General features: G+C 39.6%; 1 protein-coding gene across 3 annotated transcripts in view; it reads left to right on the plus strand.

Annotated features, from left to right (window-relative positions):
- Ttk (TTK protein kinase) overlaps nt 1–20,235 on the plus strand; it is a 37,121-nt gene extending 16,886 nt beyond the window's left edge. For 2 of the 3 annotated variants that reach the window (XM_021171760.1, XM_021171761.1), the window contains 11 exons: nt 1,568–1,659; nt 3,450–3,564; nt 6,383–6,475; nt 10,110–10,267; nt 10,396–10,547; nt 11,398–11,522; nt 12,979–13,059; nt 15,879–16,055; nt 16,412–16,496; nt 17,020–17,117; nt 19,830–20,215. In XM_021171760.1, the coding sequence (XP_021027419.1) occupies nt 1,568–1,659; nt 3,450–3,564; nt 6,383–6,475; nt 10,110–10,267; nt 10,396–10,547; nt 11,398–11,522; nt 12,979–13,059; nt 15,879–16,055; nt 16,412–16,496; nt 17,020–17,117; nt 19,830–19,913 (1,260 nt within the window). In that variant the 3' untranslated portion in view covers nt 19,914–20,215. Of the gene's footprint in view, nt 1–1,567; nt 1,660–3,449; nt 3,565–6,382; nt 6,476–10,109; nt 10,268–10,395; nt 10,548–11,397; nt 11,523–12,978; nt 13,060–15,878; nt 16,056–16,411; nt 16,497–17,019; nt 17,118–19,829 lie in introns of all 3 variants that reach the window. The other variant, XM_021171762.1, reaches the window with a different exon arrangement.
- Nucleotides 20,236–25,713: the final 5,478 nt, after the last annotated feature.

Raw genomic sequence — 25,713 nt, forward strand, 5'->3', positions numbered from 1 at the left:
AAAAAAAAAAAAAAACCCATGTCACAGGAGGCCACTGGTTCTATGAACTAATGTGAGATGTTCTGAATAGACAAAACCATAGAAATAGAAGTTATGTTCATAGTTGGTGGAAATAGGTAATATAAGAAACGAGGAGCGAGTTACAGGTATGGGATTTTTTGCTTGGGGATTGAAAATATTCTAAATTCAGTAAATAAACTGAAAACTTGAAAAGCATCCTTAGACACAGCAAGGAAGGTGAGCCAGTTTCTTGTGACCTTGCTCACTGAGCAGCCTTCTTAAAGGGAGTTCATTTTGTCACATGCCTTACTTTATAGCTGTGAGTTCCCCGTTTCTGTGTTAGGCTGCTTCTTCCTCACTTTTTACAAAGTCCTACTCTTGGGTCTCTGTGCTCTCAGTGCCATCATGCTCTTACTTACTGCTGTCACAGATGAAAATCCTGGTGACTCCACATTGTTCCTTAAAAAATACTCTGGGCCAGACATAGTGGTGCACACCTTTAGTCCTAGCACTTGGGAGGTGGAGGCAGGCTGATCAAACTCAGGTTCTCAAATGTATTTAACAAAACAAGACCCAGCATCTTCCTTGTATCAGAACCATCATGTGTTAAATTTTTATAAAATGTTCAGGAGTTTGCAGTGTACTATCTACAGAGATGCACTTCAGTCTGGGGACAGTTTGAGAAGAGTTTGTAGCACTAGGTATGGAATACAAGAACAGTGCCAAAATTTAACTGAAAGTTGGGCTGGGGAAGAAAGCTTAGTAAAATGCTGTACAAGCGTGAGGACCTGAGTTTGATAATGAGCATCAGTGTAAAAAGCAGGGTTAGGGGCATGTGATTGTAATCTTAACCAACACCAGGGGGATAGAGACCTGTAGATCCATAGGGCTCACTGCTCTGCCAGCCCAACCTAGCATAATCTATGATGCTCAGGTCCAACATAGGGACTTTCTTAAAACACAGTACCCTAAGTTGACCTCTGGGCTCTACCTGTACATGTGCACATGTGAATGGATATGGGTGAGCACACACACAAACACACGCTGTTTTAGTCTTCTTTTGTGGTGCTTTAAAAATGCTTGGCTCATGGTACTCTTAAGAGGTGTGGCCTGGTTGGAGTGGGTGTGGTTTTATTGGAGGAAGTGTGTCACTGTTAGGGTGGGCTTTGAGGTCCTATGCTCAAGCTCCACCCAGTGTGAAAGAGACCTTCCTCCTGCTGCCTGCAGAAGGGAATCTCCTTGTTGGTTTTGGTTCAAGATGTAGAATTCTTGACGCCTCCAGCACCAAGCCTGCCTGCATGATGCCGCACTTCCGGCCATGACGATAATGGACTCAACGTCGGAAACTGTAACTGCAGCCCCAACTAAATGTTCTTTATGAGAGTCATGGTGCCTCTTCACAGCAATGGAAACCCAAACTAGGACAGCTTTGCTTTTCATATTTTTATTATTTCAAAGGTTATATTTGTTAAACTGTTAATGTCTAGTTCTCTAAGTCATGGAATTTTAAATTTTCTTTTAGCAGAAGTGTACCGCTGTTGAGTAACTTGCCTTTTCTGTTTCAAAGCAGTCACCACCAATCTCAGTTCCTAAATGGCTTGATCCAAAGTCTGTCTGCGAGACACCTAGTAGCAGTTCCTTGGATGATTGCATGAAATGGTAATTACCTTCTGCCCTGAGCCCAGAATGCAAGGTGGTAAACAGAAATGGGATAAGCGTCCAGACCAAGCTGTATTGGGTTGAACCTGATCTCTTATTTAATGTCTTGGAAATTACTTTCTTTCTTAGCATCAGTTTTTGGCATCTGTAAAGTCCAAAGGGGAAAGCAAATTATGATTACATATGTATTATCTTCATGTGTAATTCTGTTTTTAAGATCTGTTGTAAAAGTGCTCTGTCATATTATACTCTTATAGCTTAGAAATCAAAGTATGCAGTTCATCTCTTGCTTGTTAACATGTGTGCTTCTCTGATTGGGAAACATTTTAAAGGAAATTTAGCATTCTTAGAATGGAACAGGACAGATAGATATTTCCAGGTATGAAGTGGTAATTGGAATGGGATGGCCTCTGAGTAAGATCAGATGTATAATTCACATAGTTTGGAAAGTATTCAAAGATACAGCAATAAGGACAGGAATGAGAGGTGTGTGAAGAAAGTGGATGATCAGTGCTGATAAAAAGGAAACATAAAAGATACTGCAAAAGAAAATGAGTGATGTTTCAAAGAAAAGAATATATAATAACCTTCAACCATTGGCTCTATTTTTAATGCTTTAAGGGATAACATAACTCCGTGATGCCTTTGGCTTTTTATTTTCAGAATGTCATTTTTACCCTAATTGCAACTATCCTATTTATAACCAGTGTCTTATCTATTTAATGCAATGTTATTACTTCATCATCTTATTACATGTAGTTATTTCAAAGAATGATTGCTAGCTAAATTAATAATGCATTTCTTAAGATATTTATGTGTGTGTTCTGTATACTGACTTATATATGCAGATGCACGTGCCTGCAGACCAGAGGGGTCTGTTACTCTCCACCTGCTTCCCTTTAGACAGAATCTCTCACAGAATCTTGAGCTAGACTTGGCAGCTAGCAAACCTTAGCAGTGCTTGGGCCTCTGACCGCACCAGGTTACAGGCCTGCACATAGCCATGCCTAGGTTTTACATGGCTGTTGGGTGTTTATGCTTGCGCAATAGGTGCTCTTACCCACAGAGCAGTCTTTCTAGCTCCAGATTAAAGTTTTTGTTGTCGTTATTGCTGGGTTTTTTTGTTTGTTTTGTTTTTGCCAAGTACTGCTAACAATGTTGAAGATACATTGGCAATCAAAGGAAACAAAATCTAAATGTGTGCTGAGCAGACACAAACTGGAAGAGCAAACTCCTCTGCGGACACGATTGGCTCTTAGTTATTTCTAGCAGACTGCCATAGAACATTATTGTTTAAAAACAATTCTAAAGATCTGTGGTCAGTTATAAGCTGACCTTTGTTTTGGCCAAAATGTTATAAAATTCCCCTTACTCCATACTTTTTTTTTTTTTTTTTGGTGGTTTTTCGAGACAGGGTTTCTCTGTGTAGCTCTGGCTGTCCTGGAACTCACTTTGTAGACCAGGCTGGCCTCGAACTCAGAAATCCGCCTGCCTCTGCCTCCCGAGTGCTGGGATTAAAGGCGTGCGCCACCACGCCCGGCTTTACTCCATACTTTTAATTTCATCTTATTTTATTAACAAGGATTTCTTGTTTGGAGACAAAAAAATTGATTTCACAACAATTTTCCCCGAATTAACCACCTGGTCATGATACGAGTCAAACACATAAATATCAGCTCTTAAAAATTAATGTGGGAGTTTTAGGTTTATGTGATCTTTTTACAGTGCATGAAGACTTACAATTTGCCTTAATTTTTAAATATATTAAAGAAAATGAAAATCTTTTCTAGTTTTAAGACTCCAGTTGTAAAGAATGACTTTCCACCATCAACACCTTACAGCCAGCTTGCCCGCCTCCAGCAGCAACAGCAGCAGGGACTCAGCACTCCTCTTCAAGGCTTACAGGTTCGATGCATGTGCTTCCTGGTACCATAGTTAAGGTGCAGTCGGTTTCATCGATTTTGCTTTCACAGTATCAAGTTGTCAGGGAAGGTCTTCAGCAGCTGTCCCTCAGGGAAGCTAAGGGACATTTTGATAAGGGTGTGTCTTGCATGTGCTCTCAGTGAGTAGGCTCAGGAATCCAGTTTGAATAGTTTAGTAAATCTCTTATCCTGGAGCTCACTTTCTCCTTGTGAGCAGCGCCATTTCCTTTGTCCATTCATCTGGAAAGTGGCTCTTCTGGATAGAGGAGCAGTATGAGGCACTCAGAGTGATCATCAGTTCTGTAAACCAACAAACATTTGCTAACATGTGAATTACCATTTGATAAAAACCTAGGCACCAACTGACTGAAATCACTGTATAATAGTCTTGAACACAGTGTGAACATGGGTCTGTCTGGTGGGCAGACCTCATGGACATGGACATAATTCTGGCTTCACTCTCAGCAGCTGTGTGATCTTTGGCAAGTTACAAGAACTCTTTGTACCCATTTCATCATGCTTAAAATGGAGAAATAATACGACCTACTGCTAGAATCCTTGTGAAGGTTATGTTAGTTATATATGTAACTCTTAAAGCAGAGCATGGCCTGACACTTAAAAGTTGATAAATGTTAAGTGCTGTTGTTATTTAAATGAAATAACCAAAGAACGATGACCTGTTAAGACCAGGAGATGAAAAATAATCGGCAGAAAGTGGAAGAGTAGTCGCATAACCTGGGAGGGAGGAACTAGGGGTTGTTACTGTGCAGTGGTATAGAGCATAACCTGGGAGGGAGGGACTAGGGGTTGTTACTGTGCAATGGTATAGAGCATAACCTGGGAGGGAGAGACTAGGGGTTGTTACTGTGCAGTGGTATAGAGCATAACCTGGGAGGGAGGGACTAGGGGTTGTTACTGTGCAATGGTATAGAGAATAACCTGGGAGGGAGGAACTAGGGGTTGTTACTGTGCAATGGTATAGAGCATAACCTGGGAGGGAGGGACTAGGGGTTGTTACTGTGCAATGGTATAGAGAATAACCTGGGAGGGAGGAACTAGGGGGTTGTTACTGTGCAATGGTATAGAGCATAACCTGGGATGGAGGAACTAGGGGTTTTTACTGTGAAATGGTATAGTTTCAGTATTTGATGGCAAAACATACTGAAGATGGACCATGGTGATGTTTCCACAGTGACCAGTGTACCTAATAACACAGAATTGTACTTGAAAATACTTAAAAAAGCAAAGTCTGGGTTATGTCTATTTTGCCATTATATAAAAAGATGAGCCAAAGACTACCTGACAATAGCTTATGTGATGCTAACTGCAGGCTTGGAATTATATAAGAAGGTACAAAGTGAAAGGAAAAAGCCCAGCATGGTAGCACACAGCCCTTGGGAGACAGAGGCAGGAGGATTCCTGTGAGTTTGAGGCCAGCCTTGTTTTCATAGTGGGTTCCGGGGCATCCAGAACTAAGTAGAAAGACCCTTTCTCCAAAGGGAGAGAGTAATGTTGATTCAAGGTCTGTTTATTGGCCATTTAGTGCTAATAGGTCCTGTTCTGGTTAAAATCTAGAAGGCAATACAGAAGTGACTGGAAAGGGGACTTAAAATGCCCTGGAGGAGGCCACTGTCAGGAGAGACTTCAAAAGCAGTCAGGTGTGGCCTAGAGCTGGGGAGGGGTCAGTGCTCAAGGCATCACTGGGCTTTTGGAAGTTCTGTGTGGGAATAGAGAAGCAGAGTAAAATAATCTAATTAATTAGTAGTTTGGAAGGCCCTAATGAGGAGGTGGATGGGGTGAGGAGTCTCGTGGAGGGAACTAATGTCACACTGGTATTGAAGTAGAATTCCCTGGTGTGACTGTATTCTGAAAAGTGTTCACTGCAGGGGTAAGGATGTCAAAGGGATTATTCCCCAAGAAATGCTGTTTAAGGAAGAACAAAGAGAACACATGGTTGACAACTCTGACTTACGTCAAGTCTCAAGGATAAGGACATTAGAATCCATCTGTCTGTTTCTATAGAAGATTACAGGAAAGATTCTGTCATTTTGGATTTAAAACATGTCTCAGTTAAAGTGAAGTTTATTCAGATTTCGATTGAATTTGGTTAACTAGCTAATCAAAGCCTCTTCATTTCAGCTTTACTATCTGAAAATAGGGCCTTTTAGCACACCATTTCTTTTAAAGTCTATAAATACAGGCAAGACCATCCAGTTATAAGAAGGAAGAAGAGGACAACTGATGTTCACAGATTGATGGGGACAGTGAACTTCTCTGAGGGCAGAAGTGGACAGACAATGATGAAATATGCATTGTCTAATTGAGAGCTCACTGTGCCTTGGCACAGTGCTCTTATGTAATGTTAAATGGGGGTGGGGGTAAAGAAATGACTGTGGAGGTGGAGGTGGGAGTAAAGAGATGCAAGGAAGAGAGAAAGAAAGATGAAATGGGTAACTCATGAGTTTGTCCATTGAATAGTAAGTGACATTCTTAAATTTTCTACTCAGATGAAGTAAAAATCAGTTCAACAGGAGACCTTTGAGAAATTTGTCTCTGAATTTAGTTAACATATTTCTCTTACTCCTCATTTATGTTTTATTGGTGGTGGGTTTTGTTGGTTGGTTGGTTGGTTTGTTGGGTTTTTTGTTTAGTTGGGTTTTTTTTTTTTTTTTTTTTTTTTTTTTTTTGAGAATCTTTTGTATCCTTGCTGGCCAAAATTGGGAGTGTTTCATCATACCTAATGTAAACTAGTTTGTTAGCCATGTTGTTTGAACTTATATTTACATATATTAATTGTTTAGATTTCAGGCTCTTCATCTATAAATGAATGCATTTCAGTTAACGGAAGAATTTATTCCATATTAAAGCAGATAGGCAGTGGAGGTTCCAGTAAGGTGAGTATCAAATGAATAGATATCCTGCCTTTTAGAGTAGGTGGCTCTTTTATCTTCTAGAAGCCCATGTTGCCCTGGAGCCTCCCCTCCTTCCCCTAAAATCACTTACCTTCCATAGACCGACCACTGGCTCTCAGCTAATACCCTCCTCCTGTGTCCTCTGCTTTCAGATCCCTTCTGGGTCACGTTAACATGGTTTGCAGTGCCTTAGTAACTACTGTATTGTCACAGACTGAGAAAAGTGAACTGAGGACATAGCGTGATGTTAGATATTAAGCAGCATTGTGGCCTTCCTTTTCCCTACAGATTTATCTCATTTTTCTCTATAGCTGAATGAAGTCACATTATAGATACATATTTTCCATTATCCACTCATCTGTTGAGCAACATTTAGAGTGGTTTCATTTCTTGTTGTTGTGAATAGAATGGCAATAAATGTGGATGCCCACATGTCTGTCTTGTAGTATGAGTCCTACGAATGATATAGCTGGGCCATCTTAAGAAAGCTCCATTCTGACTTTCATAATGGCCGTACCAGTTTACAGCAGCAGTGAATAAGGGTTCGTCTTTCACCACATCTTCACCAGCAGTTGTTGTCCAATTTTTTTGATAATATCTATTCTGACTGGGTTGAGGTAGTATGTCAGAGTAGTTTATGTATTTCTTGGGGCTTTGATCACACATAAAAATACCCTTTGGCCATTTGTATTTCTTTGTAATTTTTTTATTTTTTTATTTTGTACATAATGAGCTTTTGCCTGTCTGTCTGCCTCTGCCAGCCGAGTGTAGGCCGGCAGAGGCAGTTAGATCTCTGAAACTAGAGGTACAGACAGTTGTTAACCACCGTGTGGGTGCTAGGAATTGGCCCTGAGTCCTCTGAAAAAGCAGTGTTCTAGGCTGAGCCCTGCAGCCCTCTTTCTTCTTTTGAGAACTGTCTATTTCATTAGCCTGTTTGTCGATTAGAAGTTTTGTCTTATCTTATTTTGCATTTCTCTATACTTCTGACTATGAGTGCCCTCTTTGAAGTATAGGTAGCTAATATTTCCCACTCATTCTGTTGTCTGTTTATAGTTTCTTTTGCTCCCCGGGACCTTTTAATTTCATGTGTTGATCTGTGGGGCTATTTCCTATGCTTTGGCTCAGAAAGTGCTTGCCTATACCTCTATCTTAAAGTATATTCCATTTTTTCCTCTGGCAAATTCAGTGTTTTAAGTTTTAAATTAAGGTCTTCGTTCTACATTGAATTGCCTTTTGTACAGGATGAGAGAAAGGCTCACCCCAATGCTAGCTGTTAGGTGGGTTGTCCTTTCTTTGTACTGCATGCTTTTGAGATCTTTGTCAGATATGAGAGAGCACTGGATTTGTTGGTTTGTTTCTCGGTCTTCTGTTCTGTTCCTTTGTTCTGTCTGTTTTTATGTCAGTACCTGGCTGTCTTCATCATTATGTCCTTCTAGTCAATTTGCCTACAGTTTGACTAATGTAAACTCAAATATTGTAATACCTCCAAAGGTATTCTTTTTTCCTTAGGATTGCTTTGTTGTTCCATATGAATTCCCATGGGTTTTGATTGTTTGTTTGTTTTGTTTTGTTTTGTTTTGTTTTCCTAGTACTGTGAGGAATGTCCTTGGGATTTTGATGGATATCTTAAATCTGTAAACTAATTTTGGTGGTCTGGCCATTTTCATGATACTAACCTTGACTATGACATGTCATGGAGCATCCTCTATGCTTCTTCTGTTTGGATATCTACTTCTTTCTCCAGTTTTGGGACATTTTCTGCTATAATTTTATTTGTCCATTTTCCAATTTAGCACATATCTTTTTTTTTTTTTTCCTATTCTATGAATTCTTGGGTTTGGCTTCTTGAATGTATCCCAGAATTTTTGAAAGTATTGCCTGTGTGCATTAAATGTATTTTCTTTATGTGTGTGGAGTATATTGTGGTCTTAGCTTTGTCTTCCATCCCTAAAACTTGTTCTTCTGCCTTGTCTTGTTTAGTAATGATGCTTTTTGGTGTACTTTTTAATTTGACTGACCATTCATTCCCATCATTTACTTGGTTTCTTTTCAGCACATGGTAATTTTTTCTTCCATGTTTTTTATTTTCTCCTCCAATTTACCATTTTGTTCACTTTGGCGATTGTCTTATTGGGGTCTTGGATTGAGTTCCTTAGTCCTTCGTACATTTGTTTGAGTCTTTTATCTGTTCATTAATTCATTTTAAAAGTAGGACTATGAATTGTTTTTCTTCTGGGACTGCTTGGAGCCCTGATTTCAGTTCTTACTCCTTGACTGAGGAGGAAAGCATTGTGAGAACTGTCTCTGAGCCACACTTGTCACCCCACTCCAGTCACTTCTGCCTGTGTTGCTAACCCACGGAGCTACCCTCCAAGTTGTTCAGGCTTCCAGAGCTTTGTTAGATGTGGTTCTGTGCTTTGACTTTTTGTTTCTTAGACAAACTGGTTTGTTTTACTGTAGTTCTCATTGATGACCACACACAGACACATGCACACTTGCCTTATTCTCTCACACTCAGACTTTCTCCATCTTCCGGGTGTCCCTGAACCTCAGGTGCATTGCCTTAGGACTCAGGATTTGACCGCTAACTCAAGCCTTCCTTTGCTGTGTTCTCCCAGTGTTGTGGAGTGAATGCTGTTAAATGGTTAAAGTTTCTGAACTTGTGTTTCCAGTTCAACCCTCTGGTTTCCAGACCAACTTTCCAAACTTGACTGCTCAGCATCTCTCTTGGTTACCAGGTGTTTAAGACAGAATGTGTAAACACATGCTCCCTTGTCTCCAGTTGCAGTGCATAGCAACTCCATTCTTACAGTTACTTGCCTATAAACCTATTTATTGACTGCTAATTTTCATACGTACATTTAGGCAGTCAACAAGACTTGCTGTTATTACCTTTTGAGCAGTTTCAAAATCCTTTTTTTTTTTTAATTGTCACTTTATCTGAAGCAGCTATTATCTTACCTGGTTTATGACAATAAATAATAAGCTCACTCAGCCATTGTACTTCTGTCTAGTTTGTATCTTTTTCTCCCTCTTCACTCCTTTCCTCCCTCCCTCCCTTCCATAGTGTTTTGCTTTATATATAACTCAGCTGGCCTTGAATTTGCAGCAGTTTCAAATTGATTCCTCCTGTTCCTGCCAACCTAACTCAACTGTGACTTGCGCTGCTTTCCACAAATGAATGTAGTGATGGCTTACAAATACTGTGATTTTTAAAAAATATTCCCTATCCAAGAAATGAATTGGTTGATAGTAGGCACAGTGAAAAGGTGGGGGTTGGTGGGGGGAGTGGTCTAGGAAGTGAACTGTCAAATCACAGCTTTAGTCATCCTTATCGATCTTTTCCTTGATGTTTTCTCCCTGGATAAGAAAGACATCCCTAGAATTTTGTGGATATAGCAACACCATATTTAAGTTGGTTTTCTTAGATACTGATGTAGAAAACCTTTGAATTATTTGAATGTCCATTGTTATAGGGGCTGGAAATGGACACTTAGCTTCTCGTGTTGGTATTTGGAATATTCTCAGCCTGAGACTGTTAGTGTTAAATGGAAAGGTGCTGCTCCAGTTTACAGAGGGAGACATGTCCTAAGCTCTTTCTCCACTTTTTATGTAGGTGTTTCAGGTATTGAATGAGAAGAAACAGATAAACGCTATCAAATATGTGAACCTAGAAGACGCCGATAGCCAAACTATTGAGAGCTACCGCAATGAGATAGCTTTTTTGAACAAACTACAGCAACACAGTGATAAGATCATCCGCCTCTATGATTAGTATGAATTCATTTTTATTTTAAAAATAAAAGTTTGTTCTTGCCATAATTCTTAGGCAAAGAGTAAATCCTTAATGACATAATGTGGGCATTTATTGTTTTGTTGCGTCTGTTTATCTTTAATTGCAGTGAAATCACAGAGCAGTACATCTACATGGTAATGGAATGTGGAAACATTGACCTAAATAGTTGGCTTAAAAAGAAAAAATCCATCAATCCATGGGAACGCAAGAGCTACTGGAAAAACATGTTGGAGGCAGTACACATAATCCATCAGCATGGTATTTTCATATCTCTTCATACATGTAAAGTTAAAATAGTTGTTAATTGTGCTGTTTTAGAAACATAACCCTTAACTGGAAGTTCATCTAGAGGTGAAGGCACTCTTAAGAGTGGTTCTACACAGGCTACAGAACACAAACAAGCACAGGATGTAGAACAGAAATGGCCACAGGTACAATGTGAACTTACCCTCCTGTGGTAACTGGGGATTCTTACCTTCAAGTCCTGAGGATTTGGACATCCTACGGATAGGAGGAGAATGGCCAGTTTTTCAGTCTCCAAAGGATTTTCTTTTTGGTGCCTGGTGTTAGAGTTGGTCTGTTACTGCTTTTTTTCTGTTTCATTGTTTGTTTCTAGTTCGTTCTTGTTCTCTCCAATTTTCTCTGCCTTTCCCTTGTCTTTTAAACAGATGTGTTCAATCTCATGTGCTTCCTCTGCTTCTCCTTTTATAAGCAGTAACTAAGCAGAGGGTAGGACTCTTTGTGGGTGTGGGAGGCCTTGCGATCTTACTGTCTGACAGTTCTTTGTAGTGCTCTCCTAGGCTGTGCATGGCAGTGTGCAGCACACACTGACAGGCTAGGTCTGGAATCCTAAACAGTTCACTTCAACTCAAATCACATTGAGTGTCCTCACCCTCAAAATGATGATGATAATGGGACTTATTTACTATGCCATAGAATGGTATCTGGCCCACAACATTTGCTAAGAAGGTGTAGAATGTATAATAACTAAATATTAATGTGTTGCCTAATTGAAAGGATAAGCCTGACCTAAAGATTATGAAATGCTTTTTTCCCCCTGGCCATAGAATGTTTTTCTTCATCTAACAGAACGGATTTTATTTTGAAGGCATTGTTCATAGTGATCTGAAGCCTGCTAACTTTGTGATAGTGGATGGAATGCTAAAGCTAATTGATTTTGGGATTGCAAACCAAATGCAGCCAGACACAACAAGCATTGTTAAAGATTCTCAGGTAGGACTTTTGCTGTCTTGGTTGTATTTTAGTGTTTTGAACCAGGGTTTCGCATAGCCTAGAATGCTCTTGACTTGATCAGTGGCCTTCAGCTCCTGATCCTGCTGCCTGTGCATCCCAGGTGTGGGCTTACAGGTGTCAGCCCCGACACCCAAGTTCAGGTAGGATTTTAATGATGGCTGGTTACCACGAGGCTTAGTTCACTTTTATCTGTTAAATATGTTGCCAATATTATATTTTTACCAACCATGTTATTCCAAAAATTTGAAGTCTTTAAAGAATAGAAACTATGTTTATAAAAGACCATGGTCAATTTGATTTATAAAAGCAGTTCAAGATCAGACAAGTATATTTATGAATTTTGAATGATTTTCTCATAGCTGAGGCAGGGCAGAGAGTAATAGCAACTTCATGTTCTCCACTGTCCTGTTTCTTTTCCTTACTGCTTAAATTTCGGAGAAAGTTTTAAGAGAGCCTTATTGGGAATACTGAAGCGTTCCACTCAGCTACACGTTAAAAAGGAAAAATTTTACTTACTATTTGTTGGGGTGGGGGGTGCAAATTCCAGACGTAAGCGTGCCATTGTGGAGGTGTGGGGATGGCTTTGGTAAACCACTTCTCTCCTACTGTGGGCCCTGGGAGCCAAAGTCAGATTGTGTGTGCAGCAAGCTCTAAAGCCCAGCTGTGTTTTGTCGTAACATTTGCTGTGGTAAATCTCATGAAGCTGAAGTAGTGGGGGGAAAACAGAGCTGCAAGGTGATGTCAACTGCACCTCACAGGCTGTGTCCAGGGACGAAGATAAATCAGAAGATAAATCACTGTGCACTTATACAGTCATCCTTCTTGGCAGCCAGTCATCATTTTTTGTTTCAAAAGTGCAGGTGGTGAACAGTGAGTGTAGATGACACTGAAGTTACCTATGGCGAGGTCTTAGCAGGCAGACGTTTTGTTACCTTAAAACTAAAGGATTTTGCGTACTATGTCCCTGCCCAGCTAGAGAAGCTCTTATCTGATATAGTTTTCCAACCCATCTTGATCTGCACACGGAGCCCAAGAGTATTGGGAGATGAAGCTAGCTGGCTCCTTTCATTCATGTATTAATTTGTTGCTTGGTTTATTGAGGGAAGAATATGTTGAATTTATTGGAACATGAAAGTGAATGATAGGCCAAGAGTTCAGAATCCGTCTGGGCAGTTGTAAAGACTTAGTGCTAGCTCTCCAGCACAGTTACATACAGAGCACAGTGCTCCAGAAGGAGCCCGTTCATTCTCAACCCAGCTCATCTGATTGCACCTGGGATGGGATGTTACATAATTCTTATATTGTTAGCAGTTATTTGAATTTTTCAAGTCTGTCATTTAAATCATTAGCTATTCAAATTTCCAAGAATCTGACATTTATATATTTACAAATCTAGAAAGATATTCTCACTGATTTCTTTGTGATTTGCAAATAGGTTGGCACAGTTAACTATATGGCTCCAGAAGCAATCAGAGACATGTCTTCTTCAAGAGAAAATTCGAAAATCAGGACCAAGGTACCGGGAAGAGCTCTCCCCTGGCACCAGTGAGCTCCTGTGAATTGTCATGGGGTTCCGTCACCATTCTTTTACCTTGCTTTCTCTTTATTATTTTATGTATGCATGGATATTATTTTAGTCTCAGCAAGTGCTGCTTGCTTCCCTGATGTCCCTTATCAGGGGCCCAGTTTCTTTTCAGGGTGTGTCAAGCTCCCAGGCTAATCTTTCTTTCACTGCTGCAGTGTTTGAACACTCACACAGGACTGGGTTCCAGCAGCCTTCATGTCATGCATAACCCTACTTCTTAAGCAGTGAGGAACCTGTGTGTTTTCCCCTCTGTGAGGTGGACATGTTGAATAAAGTAAGGAATCTCTCAGTTCAGCATGCCACTCACTGATGAACAACTTCACTTTTTTCCCTAGACACTATGGTTTCTGACAGTTTTTCAAATAACTTACATAATATTTGTGTGGCGTTGTCCATGTCCATGTCAGTCTGAGTGTGTATGATGTGTGTGTGTGTGTGCACATTTATGTTCTCAGTGGCACAGTCTTTGTGTTGCTGTTTGCTGCTGTGTATGCCAGGCTTGGGGGTTTCCTCTGCCTTCTCCCACTGTCTTTTCCTGGGTTCCCATGTCTGATTTTACCCTGGTTTCTGAGGATTCAGTCAGGTCCTCACACTTCATGGCAAGTGCTTTACCCACCGAGCCATCTCCCCGACCCAGTGTGCATAAAGCCTTGCCGAGTAGTTTATCTTAGAAAGCTGTTTTCATAATTGTCTTTTTCTGGTTTATATGTGCTGCCTTTTGGTTAGGTTTTCTTTAGACTTATGGTTTTATTGAACTTAAAAACAGATGTTTATTTCATTCAGAAATTGTATTTCCCTTTGCTTTCAGTTTATATTTTTGTGTTTGTTAGGTAGTTTTCATGTGTTTGTTTGTTTTCATGTGTTTGTTAGTTTTCATGTGTACTCTGGTTTTGGTTGTTGACGGGCTCTAACTTTGAAGCCTTGGCTGACCTGGAACTTGTGCAATCCTTGTGCCTGAGTCACCACTGACAGCACCAGACCTGACCCTGGGGCACTGTGTTTGCCTCTTGAGCTGTCTCCCTTTATGTGCCCTGGTCACTTTTTCTCCCATCTTAAACTCAATTATAATTGATTTTAGTGGATGTGGTGGTGGCTGCCTGTGCTCTGCCTTCCGGAAGTGAAGCTGGAGGGTCAAGAGTTCAGTGACTCCAGTTGCTTAATACAGCCTTGCTTTTTAAAAGATAACATTTTTACTGAGTCTTCCACTAGTAGTTACAGGTTTTATGATAGCATTTTTTAATGCCTACTAATTTCTAGGTTTTGTAATTTCATTTTATTGTTTGTTTGTTTTTTTACTTTTAAGGTTTTGAATCATAGGTAGAGATTAGAGATTATGGTTTTTTCAGTTTTCAACTCAGTGATTTAATATGCAACGACAAACTTCCCCTCCTTCCTCCTTCCTTCCTCCTTCTCATTTTTTGAGACATAGTCTCATTATCCCTTGCCTTAGCTTTCAAATGCTGGGATCTCAAATGTGTGCTACAATACCTGGCTCAGTTTTCAATGGTACAATAACGTTTCAAAAATTCATCCCTGAAGCTCACGAGATGGCTCAGTGGTCAAGAGCAAGTTCTGCTCTTGCAGAGGACTCAAATTCAGTTCCCAGCACTCAAGTTGGGTAGCTCACAACTGCATGTGTATCCAGTTCAGGGAATCTAGTGCCCTCTTCTGGGGCAAATGTGCACATGTGCACACCCATGCACACATACGTTCCCTCCACCCACTTTTTTTATAGTTTACTCTTTTTCTTAGTTGGTAACACTGTTTATCACAGTACAAATAATTTTCTCTTCTGTCTTACATTTTGTTCTCTTTTCCTAATATTGAGCAGTAGTTTGTTCTTCCTTTTGTTTAAAAAAATAAATAAATAAAAAAGGTCAGGTTTCTGTGTGTCCGTTTCTTTTTCTAACCCCCAACTTTTTCTTCACTAACTTTCTATGACAGTTGGTTTAGCTTTTCTCTTTGAGGAAAATATCTGTTTCTGTTTGTTTTTCCTTCTCTGTCTTCCGGTTGCTGTGATTACTCCTGGTGTGGCTTTAACCCAGTTAACACTGGACAGCATTGGATTCAGGGGAAGTGAGTGATCTGTATTGGTGCTTACTCAGAAACTCCTGTGGACTGAAGAGATGGCTCAGCAGCTGGGAGTATTTGCTGTAGTTATACATAAATAAACAAATACATAACCTACAAAGAAAAATAAGCTCTTCTCTCTGGTTATCTGTAACTAATTCCATTTAATACCCATAACAATATACCATTTAATACCCATAACAATATACCGTATTTTGTTTTTGCTTTGGAGTCGGGGTTTGGTGTGTGCTAGACAAGTGGTTCTGGTTCTATAGTTTGTACTCTATAGAGATTGGGATTGTACAATTTAAGCAACCTTTGAAAAATATAGACATATTATGAAATCATATACAAAGGTATTGCAACCTAATCATTCTGGGACAAACAAGTAAATTCAAATTTGTGGATATGTTATTTTAGTATTGTGTTTTCACTGGATGCCAAGAATTTAATACTTTATTTCCTATAAAATAATTTGAAGTTTTCAAGGGTTTCAAGTTTTCTCTATAAAGGGATCAAATGTAATGAAAATTGGGAAAAGATGTTTTGTCATGTAAGCATAATCTTATACTTTTATATCTATTGAGGTTTTAATTATTGTATAATTAGGATTACAGTCATATAATATTTTTATGTTACCCTTTGTATTAAACTAAAGCAACTTTTCTTCTCCTACTTAGGTAAGTCCCAGAAGTGATGTCTGGTCCTTGGGGTGCATTTTGTACTACATGACTTATGGGAGGACGCCATTTCAGCACATCATCAATCAGGTCTCTAAACTGCACGCCATAATCAACCCTGGTCATGAGATTGAATTTCCCGAGATTTCGGAAAAAGATCTTCGAGACGTGCTAAAGGTAATATAACAATATGTGCGTATAGAAAAATAATGTCTCATAATTTTATGTTTGTTTGAAAGAAGTAGTTGAAGTGTTTGGAATTATTCAACTATCCTGAATGTAACTGATCTAGTGAAAGGACTTGCTGGTAGAAGTTATTTTTAAGGTCTGCTTATTGTGAAAGGTGTCTTTTTAAATTTAATAGACACTTGGGAATTTCTAAAAGGTGACTTGGAGAAAACTTGTTACCAATGTCTGAGCAGGATGTCTGGAGTAGGGTGTATAGTATGATGTCATCTAGAAAACCACTTTGTTAGCATCATGTATGAAAACTTGCTCTTTGTTTTGTTTTGTTTTTGTTTGTTTGTTTTTAGTGCTGTTTAGTGAGGAACCCTAAAGAGAGGATATCTATCCCTGAGCTCCTCACACATCCATATGTTCAAATTCAGCCCCATCCAGGTACTGCTTCCTTAAAGGTTACTACTGTTTTCTAGATTACCAGCATGCATGAGTAGTGTGTTAACTATAGAAAACCAAAATCTAAATGGCCACTCTCTCAGAGCCTGTTTGCTAGATAATAAAGTTAATAATATTGCCTCTTTTAACTGTGTTATTTAATATTACCTATTGAATATAGGAGATTGCAATAACTTACAAGAATGCCAGCTAGTGTACAGTAGGTTAAGTACAATATATATTTTTTTGTTGGTATTGTTTTGGAGTGGGGTAGGGGGCAGAGTCTTACTACTATAGCTTAGGCTGACCTTGAATTCATGATCCCTTTTCCTCACCTCCAGAATGTGGGGTTTTTTTATTTGTTTGTTTTGATTTTTTGAGACAGGATCTTGCCTCAAACTCAGACCAATGCTCCTACCTCAGCCTCTTGAGGGCAGGAAGTACAGGCATGTACCTGACCGGAATGTTTTTTTAAATGAGTTTCTCTTATTAATACAGCATTTTATTCATTATATTCCTTTTATAGGCAGCCAAATGGCTAGGGGAACCACTGATGAAATGAAATATGTGTTGGGTCAACTTGTTGGCCTGAATTCTCCTAACTCCATCTTGAAAACTGCAAAAGTAAGTGCGTGTACATTCGTTCCAGCTGTTTTAATGTAATGCGGTGAGTTAGGCCTTAAAGGAACTGTAGCCAGAAGGAGAACTGGCCTCCTGCTCACATCTGTGGTAAAGTACATTGCTGCAATTACTTAACTGAGTGTTCTTTAAACACCTTCCTGATTTGTGTTATTATTGTTCTTAGGCTTTCAGCTGGAATAAATAAAAATTAATCTTTTAAAATGTCTCGACAACATTCTTAGCACAGCTTTAGAAATCGTTTCTTCTAGTCAATTCTGAATACAGCCTTTGGGAAATGACAATATTTGTCATATGCCATACCTTCTGTAGCAATTGGTATATTTCTCAATGCATGTCTCACACCAGCCAGCTTCCGGGTGCGTTCTGTCTCTTCATTTGAGTGCCCTCTATGAACAAAACACTGCTAGGCACCAATAGAAGTACTGGTGTAAAGAGAGGTTTCACCATTTATAAAACATTATCTGCTCTATAAGATGATGAATCTGACTTCTAGAACCATTCGGAACCTAGCTTCCTTCTTGATGTCTAAAGAAGCCTTCAAATTCTTCAAATCATGAAAAATTGTTCTATTTATTTTCTTTTTTTATCAGTGTTGTATTTTTCAATCTATATTTTTTCAGCAAGCAGACATGCTTTAAAAAATATAATCTACAATTTCCTTCTCTCCCCCAAAGAAGTATATCAGTATATTTTTTTAAGTCATCAAAATAATTTATAATAGTTAAATGCCTCTTAAATATACATATCTTCTGAAGCTAAAAGTAATAGGCACTCACCAATTTTTAAAATCTATTTGGAATATTAACCATAGTAGAAGTAGAAAGAAACCCCTTATGAAGTCCTCCTTGAAAGGAAATTTTAAAAAGTTCCTGATTAGACAGAAACCATTCCATCTCCAAGGAAGAATACGCAGTGTAACTCTGGCTTCATGGAATGAGTTGGGTAGAGTACTCACTGTTTCTATTGTGTGGAGTAGTTTGAAGAGTATTGGTATTAGGTCTTCTTTGAATGTCTGATAGAATTCTGCACTCAATCCATCTGGTCCTGGGCTTTTTTTGGTTGGGAGACTTTTAATGACTGCTTCTATTTCTTTAGGGGTTATGGGACTGTTTAGATGGTTTATCTAATCCTGATTTGACTTTGTTATTTATCTAGAAAATTGTCAATTTCATCCAGATTTTCCAGTTTTGTTGAATATAGGGTTTTGTAGTAGGATCTGATGATTTTTTTAAATTTCCTCAGTTTCTGTTTTTAATCTCCTTTTTCATTTCTGATTTTGTTAATTTGGATACTCTCTCTCTCTGCCCTCTGGTTAGTCTGGCTAAGGGTTTATCTTATCTTGTTGACTTTCTCAAAGGACCAGCTCCTGGTTTTGTTGATTCTTTGTATAGTTCTTTTTGTTTCTACTTGGTTGATTTCAGCCCCAAGTTTGATTATTTCCTGCCATCTACTCCTCTTAGGTGTATTTGCTTCTTTTTGTTCTTGAGCTTTTAGGTGTGCTGTCAAGCTGCTAGTGTATGCTCTCTCCGGTTTCTTTTGGGAGGCACTCAGAGCTATGTTTTCCTCATAGCACTGCTTCCATTGTGTCCCATAAGTTTGGGTAGGTTGTGCCTTCATTTTCATTAAATTCTAAAAAGCCTTTAATTTCTTTCTTTGGTTCTTCCTTGACCAAGTTATCATTGAGTAGGGTGTTGTTCAGCTTCCATGTGTATGTGGGCTTTCTGTTGTTTTTGTTGCTATTGAAGACCACCCTTAGTCCATTGTGATCTGAGAGGGTGCATGGGAATATTCCAATTTTGTATCTGTTGAGGCCTGTTTTGGAACTGATTATATGGTCAACTTTGGAGAAGGTACTAAGAAGAAGGTATATGCTTTTGTTTTAGGATGAAATGTTCTATAGATATCTATTAAGTCTATTTGGTCCATAATTTCTGTTAATTACAATGTGTCTGTTTAGTTTTTGTTTCCATGATCTGTCCATTGATGAGAATGGGGTGTTGACAGTCTCTTTTTAATACATAGTTTTCAGTAATTCAGTGACCCCCTGTATCTATGGATTCCATATCTGGAGTCAATCAACTACAAATCAAAAACATTCTGAAAAATAATTTATGAGTACTGGGCATATACCTACTTTATTGTTATTAATCCATAAAAATATAGTCAAACAATCATCACATTTACATTGTATTAGTTATTTTAAGTCTGAATTAAAATATTCAGCAAGATGTATATACATATGTGCAAATAGTATGCCCATTCTGTTAGGGACTGGAGCATCTGTCAGGTAGGAATCCTGTTAACCAGCTCTTCAAAGATAACACTAAGGGTCAAGGGAACATAATTAGACTTATTTACATAGTAATTTTAATGTCTTCTATTCATTAGTGTAAATAGCTTCTGAAAGTATATATTGTTTCCTCGACAATATTTGATATGTTGATATACATATATACATATATATATATATGCATATATATATATGAATTTTCTAGTAAGTTATTTTAAAGAAAAGTAAGTGGGCTTGCAGTGGGCTTGCAGGTCCGTGTATATGCTGATTGTGCTATAGTGTAATTCTCTTGTGGAAAGGTTGAGCTGCACTTCTTTATATTTAGAATATATCACCATCTTAACTAATCTAATAATACACTGAACTAAAAAGTTGAAAAGACAGGTTTGTGTTTTTACTTTCAGACTTTGTATGAACGTTACAATTGTGGGGAAAGTCAAGATTCTTCATCATCCAAGACTTTTGACAAAAAGAGAGAGAGAAAGTGATGCACAGCTACGTACAAACCAAGAACACTAGATTGTTTCGTCTGCCATACTCTTGAATCTCTGAGGAAATCTACCAGTTGGAAACAACCTCACCTGGATTTTATCAGTTAAACAAACAAACAAACAAACAAAACTTCAGTAGATTATCCTCAAAAGAAAACTGTAAAGTTAACCACTCATAGCACTGTGTATATTAAATTGTAGAGTTGTGCTTTTCTTTTATGCTTTTCTGTAAATCTGCTAATGTTTTACGTTTGGAACAGTGAATGATAGCCGGAATGTTGAAGAGCTCTGTAAATAAAGCGTCACCACAGTTCCAGAACTGTACAGTGGTCAGTTTCTTCAATCAAATGTGTTCTTGGCATGATAGCAAAATTCTTAGAAAAACCGGATTAAGAATAGACCTTAGTAAATAAAGTTTAACAATTAAATTTCCAAAGGATTTAGGACTGTAAACAGGCTCACACATTTAGTCCCAGCACTTGGGAGGCAGAGGCAGGCAGATTTCTGAGTTCGAGGCCGGCCTGGTCTAGAGTGAGTCAGCCAGGGCTATACAGACAAACCCTGTCACGGGGGGGTGGGGTGGGTGGGTGGGGGATTCCAAAGGATGTAGGAGGCAGAGACAGGTGGATCTCTGTGATTCTGAGGCCAGCCTGGTCTACAGAACTAGTTCTAGGATAGCCAAGGCTATACAGACACTTTCTCCCCACCAATCATCCTGCCCTTAAAAAAATTGTAAATAAATTTCCTAATTGTCTACAGCCATGATACCATTGGGTCTGCAAGTGGCTTTTTCCGTTCTGCCTTTGACTCTTCATAGTACATATGGGGTTTGGTGTTCTAAATATTCTAAAAATTTGTGTTCTAAATATTGTGCTAGAGTTTGTGATTTACTATCTATAGTTAATACATGCCATTACTGAGTACCTTTTAGTAATGGATTATTATAAATGTGGCCTCAGTGTATGATCCTGTCTTTCTTCCTCTTTTTCCCTCTCCTGCCCCACCCCCACTTTATGTTGGAGATCAAAGTCAGAATCTTATAAGAATCATAGTGTACATGTGCAGATATTCCCAAACCAGAGTTTGAAATGCTATTATCAAATATTTCCAAATATATTCAACTTCACCTTGCATTAGCACAGTATTAGTTTCTAAAATAATCGTATAAGAAATAGGTTTCCTTAGAATAGGGAACAAAATACCCATGGAAGGAGTTACAGAGACAAAGTTTGGAGTGGAGACAAAAGGATGAACCATCTAGAGACTGCCCCACCCAGGGATCCATCCCATAATCAGCCACCAAACCCAGACCCTATTGCATATGCCAGCAAGGTTTTGCTGAAAGGACCTTGATATAGCTGTCTCATGTGAGGCTGTGCTAGTGCCTGGCAAACACAGAAGTGGATGCTCACAGTCATCTATAAGATGGAACACAGGGCCCCCAATGGAGGAGCTAGAGAAAGCACCCAAGGAGCTGAAGGGGTCTGCAGCCCTATGGGTGGAACAACAATATGAACTAAACAGTACCCCCAGAACTCGTGTCTCTAGCTGCATATGTAGCAGAAGATGGCCTAGTCGGCCATCATTGGGAAGAGAGGCCCCTTGGTCTTGCAAACTTTTATATGCCCCAGTACACGGGAGCGCCAGGAACAAGAAGTGGAAGTGGGTGGGTAGGGGAGCAGGGCGGGGGGGGGGGTGTATAGGGGACTTTCTGGATAGCATTTGAACTGTAAATGAAGAAAATATCTAATAAAAAGTTGAAGAAAAAGTTTTCCATGTTTCGGAGCAGTTGAGGTCCACCACAAAGTTTAGCAGGAAATGCAGAGTTTCTGTGTCCTTTACCTCCTGTCCCAGGCAGCTGCCATCACCTTTGTCATTTCCATCAACATCCCACAGCACAGTGGTACCTTCTGATACAGTTCAGGAGCTTACACTACAGATTCATAGTGTATGCTGGGTACATATACTATGTGGGCTTTGACATATCTAATGCAGGTTTTCATCTTACAGAATGTCCTTGTCTCTCATCCAGGAAGACCCCGCTCTTCTATGTCCTGTTCTTTTCCCAGTCGTAGTAAAAGTGAGACCCAACCACTATAATAGTCTTTCTTCCTTTTTTAAAATTAGATATTTTCTTCATTTACATTTCAAATGCTATCCCCAAAGCCCCCTATACATAATAGCCTTTCAGGTGCACTTTTTTCCTCTGTGCCTTTTTGACACTGGCTCTTTTTTCTTTCTTCCCACACAGACCATCCATTGGATGTGCCTTAGGCCATCCAGTTTCCTGCTGAAAGCTTTTTTGGTTGCTTCTACATCTTGACAGTTGTGAATGAAGCTGCTGTAAACATTTCTGTGCAGGTTGGTTGCTTTTATCTGATGTCAGTTTTCATCTACTTTTGGTGGGCAGACTCTATTCAGATTTGTGAGCACCTGCCAAGCTCCATGGCACTGGATGGACATTGGTGTGGCTCCATGCCCTCACCAAAGTTTGATGTCTGGATGTGGGGTCTGGTCATTGTCCTGAGTATGGGGTGTCCCCTTCCTTCAATCAGCGCTTCCTCAGTGAGTGCTGGGTTGCGGTGCTTCCTCATTTCCATGTGCCCGCTTACCGTGTGCACACCATCTTTGGTGGGATACCTGTTCGGGGAACTATATTCGGAGTCACAATCCTTTATCCAACCTACCTTTCTCAAGTAGTTCTCACGTTCTGTGGCTTGTTTTCTCAACTCATCCATTTTTAACCACATTATGTTTCAGGGTTTGAGCTTCGGATGTAACAAATAACTAGTAAGCTTAAGTTGGCAGTTCTACAAACTCACTCATAGAGGGCATGGTTGAAAACCTGACTTGAAGTCAGAAAATTATTCTTTATAGAGTCTTTTTAAATACTGCTAATTTTTAAAGGTTGTCTTGAAGTAACTGCACTTGTAACCTTTTAAAATACTAGTCAAGTTATGAGTTGTAATATATCTTGGAAAAGGCATCAACACCTTGTAGTAGCATCCGTGGGCCCAGGATGGATACCTTGGTTCTGAACCTCAGCGTGGAACAGCAACTGTGTCCTTTGAAATTCAGTCAAGGGGACTGCTGACATGGGTGCACACATTCCCCAAGCATTTGTGCATGTTAACTGGTTTGAGTTGACAGTATCAAGTCCTCTGTCCACACTGACAGATGGGCAGCCTGTTCTGTTAACTGACCTCATGCACACTGAATTTTAGTGATGTAAGCTGGTGTCTGATTAGAAAATGCCTTGGCAGTTTACTATTCTGCACTCATCTGGGATGAACAAAGGGATGGTTCTAAATCGGGTGTCCTGAATGTTAATTTCTTCTGAACCTACCTTGGATTACTGAATGCTATTTACGTGTTGGTTTTAGAATGTGGCCAGGTGGGGGTGCACTGGAAAGGACTGAGCTATAAGTATTCTCTGGCAAGCTTGTGGGCTGAGCTCGTCGCCAGTTGTGAGAGCTTGATAGTCAATTAGGGAGATTAGGACAATGGGTCCTATCATCTCCTGAGTCCCTGTCTTAAGTCTACCAGTTCATATATGAGAATTAATTTAGATGACAGAAAAACTCTTGTATTTATGAGGCAACATCTTTCCTGTATGAGTCCAAAGCTAGATGTGGAGTCCTGGAGTCTCCTTGTTTGAGAATCCCAAGTGTCCAGAGCACAGAGGCCTCATTTCCCTTCAGCACTGGGTGTATACAGTCTTATGCTCAACATAGCCTCGATTCTAACTGCATTGACTAGGCTTCTCCCAGGTGAAAAACTCTTAGAGTGCTAGAATGCTCTGACCTTTCCCCCTCTCAGTAAGGCTGCTGGCTGAATGGACATGTGACCAGGTCAAAACAAAGGCTATGAGAATGCACTGCTATGCACTATGTAGGATGGGTGTTTGTTTGTTTGTTTGTTTGTTTTGAGTTTTTGGTCTTCCATTTGTCTTTAGTAAGGTGAGATTTACAGGTAAGAAGTCCCGAAACAAAGGGTCTATCAAAAGTTGGGTCAGATACTTAGAACGCAGTAGATGTTAAAGCAAAGTCCATGTTCCCCAGGTCTCTGCTCACTGGAAGAGGCATCTCCATCACTAAGGTTTCCTTTGGGCTCCTCCTCTCACTATTTTAAAGGCATTATACTTGTGGATAATTCCAGATCTGTATACAATTTAGACTCAACTCTTGAGGTCCAGCTGTATTCATTCAATTAACTGTTTGGCATCTTTACCTGAATGTACATACAAACATCTCAAACCCAAAATGCAAAGTAAACTTGACCTCTTGTCAAAGACTGCTTTCTACTTAGAATCAGAGGTAGAGACAAGAAGGTCGAGAGTTCCAGCCTGGGCTACATGGGGAAGATTATCTGAAAAAAAAAAAAAAAAAAAAAAAAAAAAAAAAAAAAAAAAAACAACAACCATGAAAACCCCTGCTCCCTTGAAATTCTTACCATCTCAGCTGATGACAGTTTTACTTGTCAGGTTTTTTTTTTTTTTTTTTTATTGCTGTGACCAAATGGCTGATGGAAGCAATATAAAATGTTTACTTTTGCTTCACAGTTCAGAGAGACCAGTCCATCCTGGTGGGGAAGCCAAGGTTTCTGGACATGTTTGGTGTGGGACAGTGGGGGCTGTTAGCACTTCTGACTCATGTCTTACTGTATCAGTACTCAGCAAGCTTGGATTGGAAGTGGGGCTGGACTGTAACCCTCAAAAGTTTGCCTTCCCATGACCAGCCATGCCCCAACTCCAAAGGTTCCGTATCTTCTCAGATCCTTGCCTCGTGATCAAGCTCAAACACGTAAACCTGGGGGGGGGGGTAGGGGGTGTTTCATATTCAAACCACAACACTCCTAGTTATTCAGTTCTGAAATCTTTGGCTATCCATAATCCCTTTTCTTTCATCTCATTTGGCAGAAAAGGTTTGCCTATTTCCTAAATACAGTCTGACTGCTGCTCACCACCTCCCTCAATGCTGCCAACCTCATTTGCCTGTAGTTGTTAGCAGCTTCCTAACTGGTCTACGCAAGTCTACTTTTTACCCTTAAGTTTATGCTCAAGGTGTGATTGTTTTTACCACAGTAGGTTCATGTTGGTCCATGTTCCAAAACTCTTATGATGACAATTTTATTCTTTTTTTTATTAGATATTTTATTCATTTACATTTCAAATGCCATCCTGAAAGTCCCCTATACCCTCCCACAATTTTATTCTTGACTAAAAATCAATGTCCACATAAATGACCCACAAACCCATATGTGATCTCATCTTCCAAACACTCCCTGTCCTCATTGCCAGTGGGTCTCACTCGGAGAGAGAGGAGTCTTCGTGCACTGTTGCTGTGAAGAGACACCAGGACCATGGCAACTCCAAGAGAAAGGAGTCTTCGTGCACTGTTGCTGTGAAGAGACACCAGGACCATGGCAACTCCAAAAGAAAACATTTATTTGGAGCTTGTTTACAGTTCCAGAGGTTTGGTCCATTATCAGCATGGCTATGTGTAGGTAGCCATGGTGCTGGATAAGTTGCTGAGGTTTCTACATCCAGATCTGCAGGCAGCAGGAAAAGAGAAACTAGGATTGGCTTGGGCTTTTAAAACCCCCATGTCTACCCCCAGTGATACATTTCTTCCAAGGCCACACCTCTTAATCCCTTTCAAGTAGTGCCTTTCCCTTTTAACTAACCATTTTCCATTCAAATATATGAGCCTATGGGGACCATTCATATTCAAACCACGAGAGAGAGAGAGAAGAGGAAGAAGAAGAAGAAGAAGAAGAAGAAGAAGAAGAAGAAGAA

The sequence above is a fragment of the Mus caroli genome, chromosome 9, assembly GCF_900094665.2.
Source record: "Mus caroli chromosome 9, CAROLI_EIJ_v1.1, whole genome shotgun sequence".
Lineage (NCBI taxonomy): Eukaryota > Metazoa > Chordata > Mammalia > Rodentia > Muridae > Mus > Mus caroli.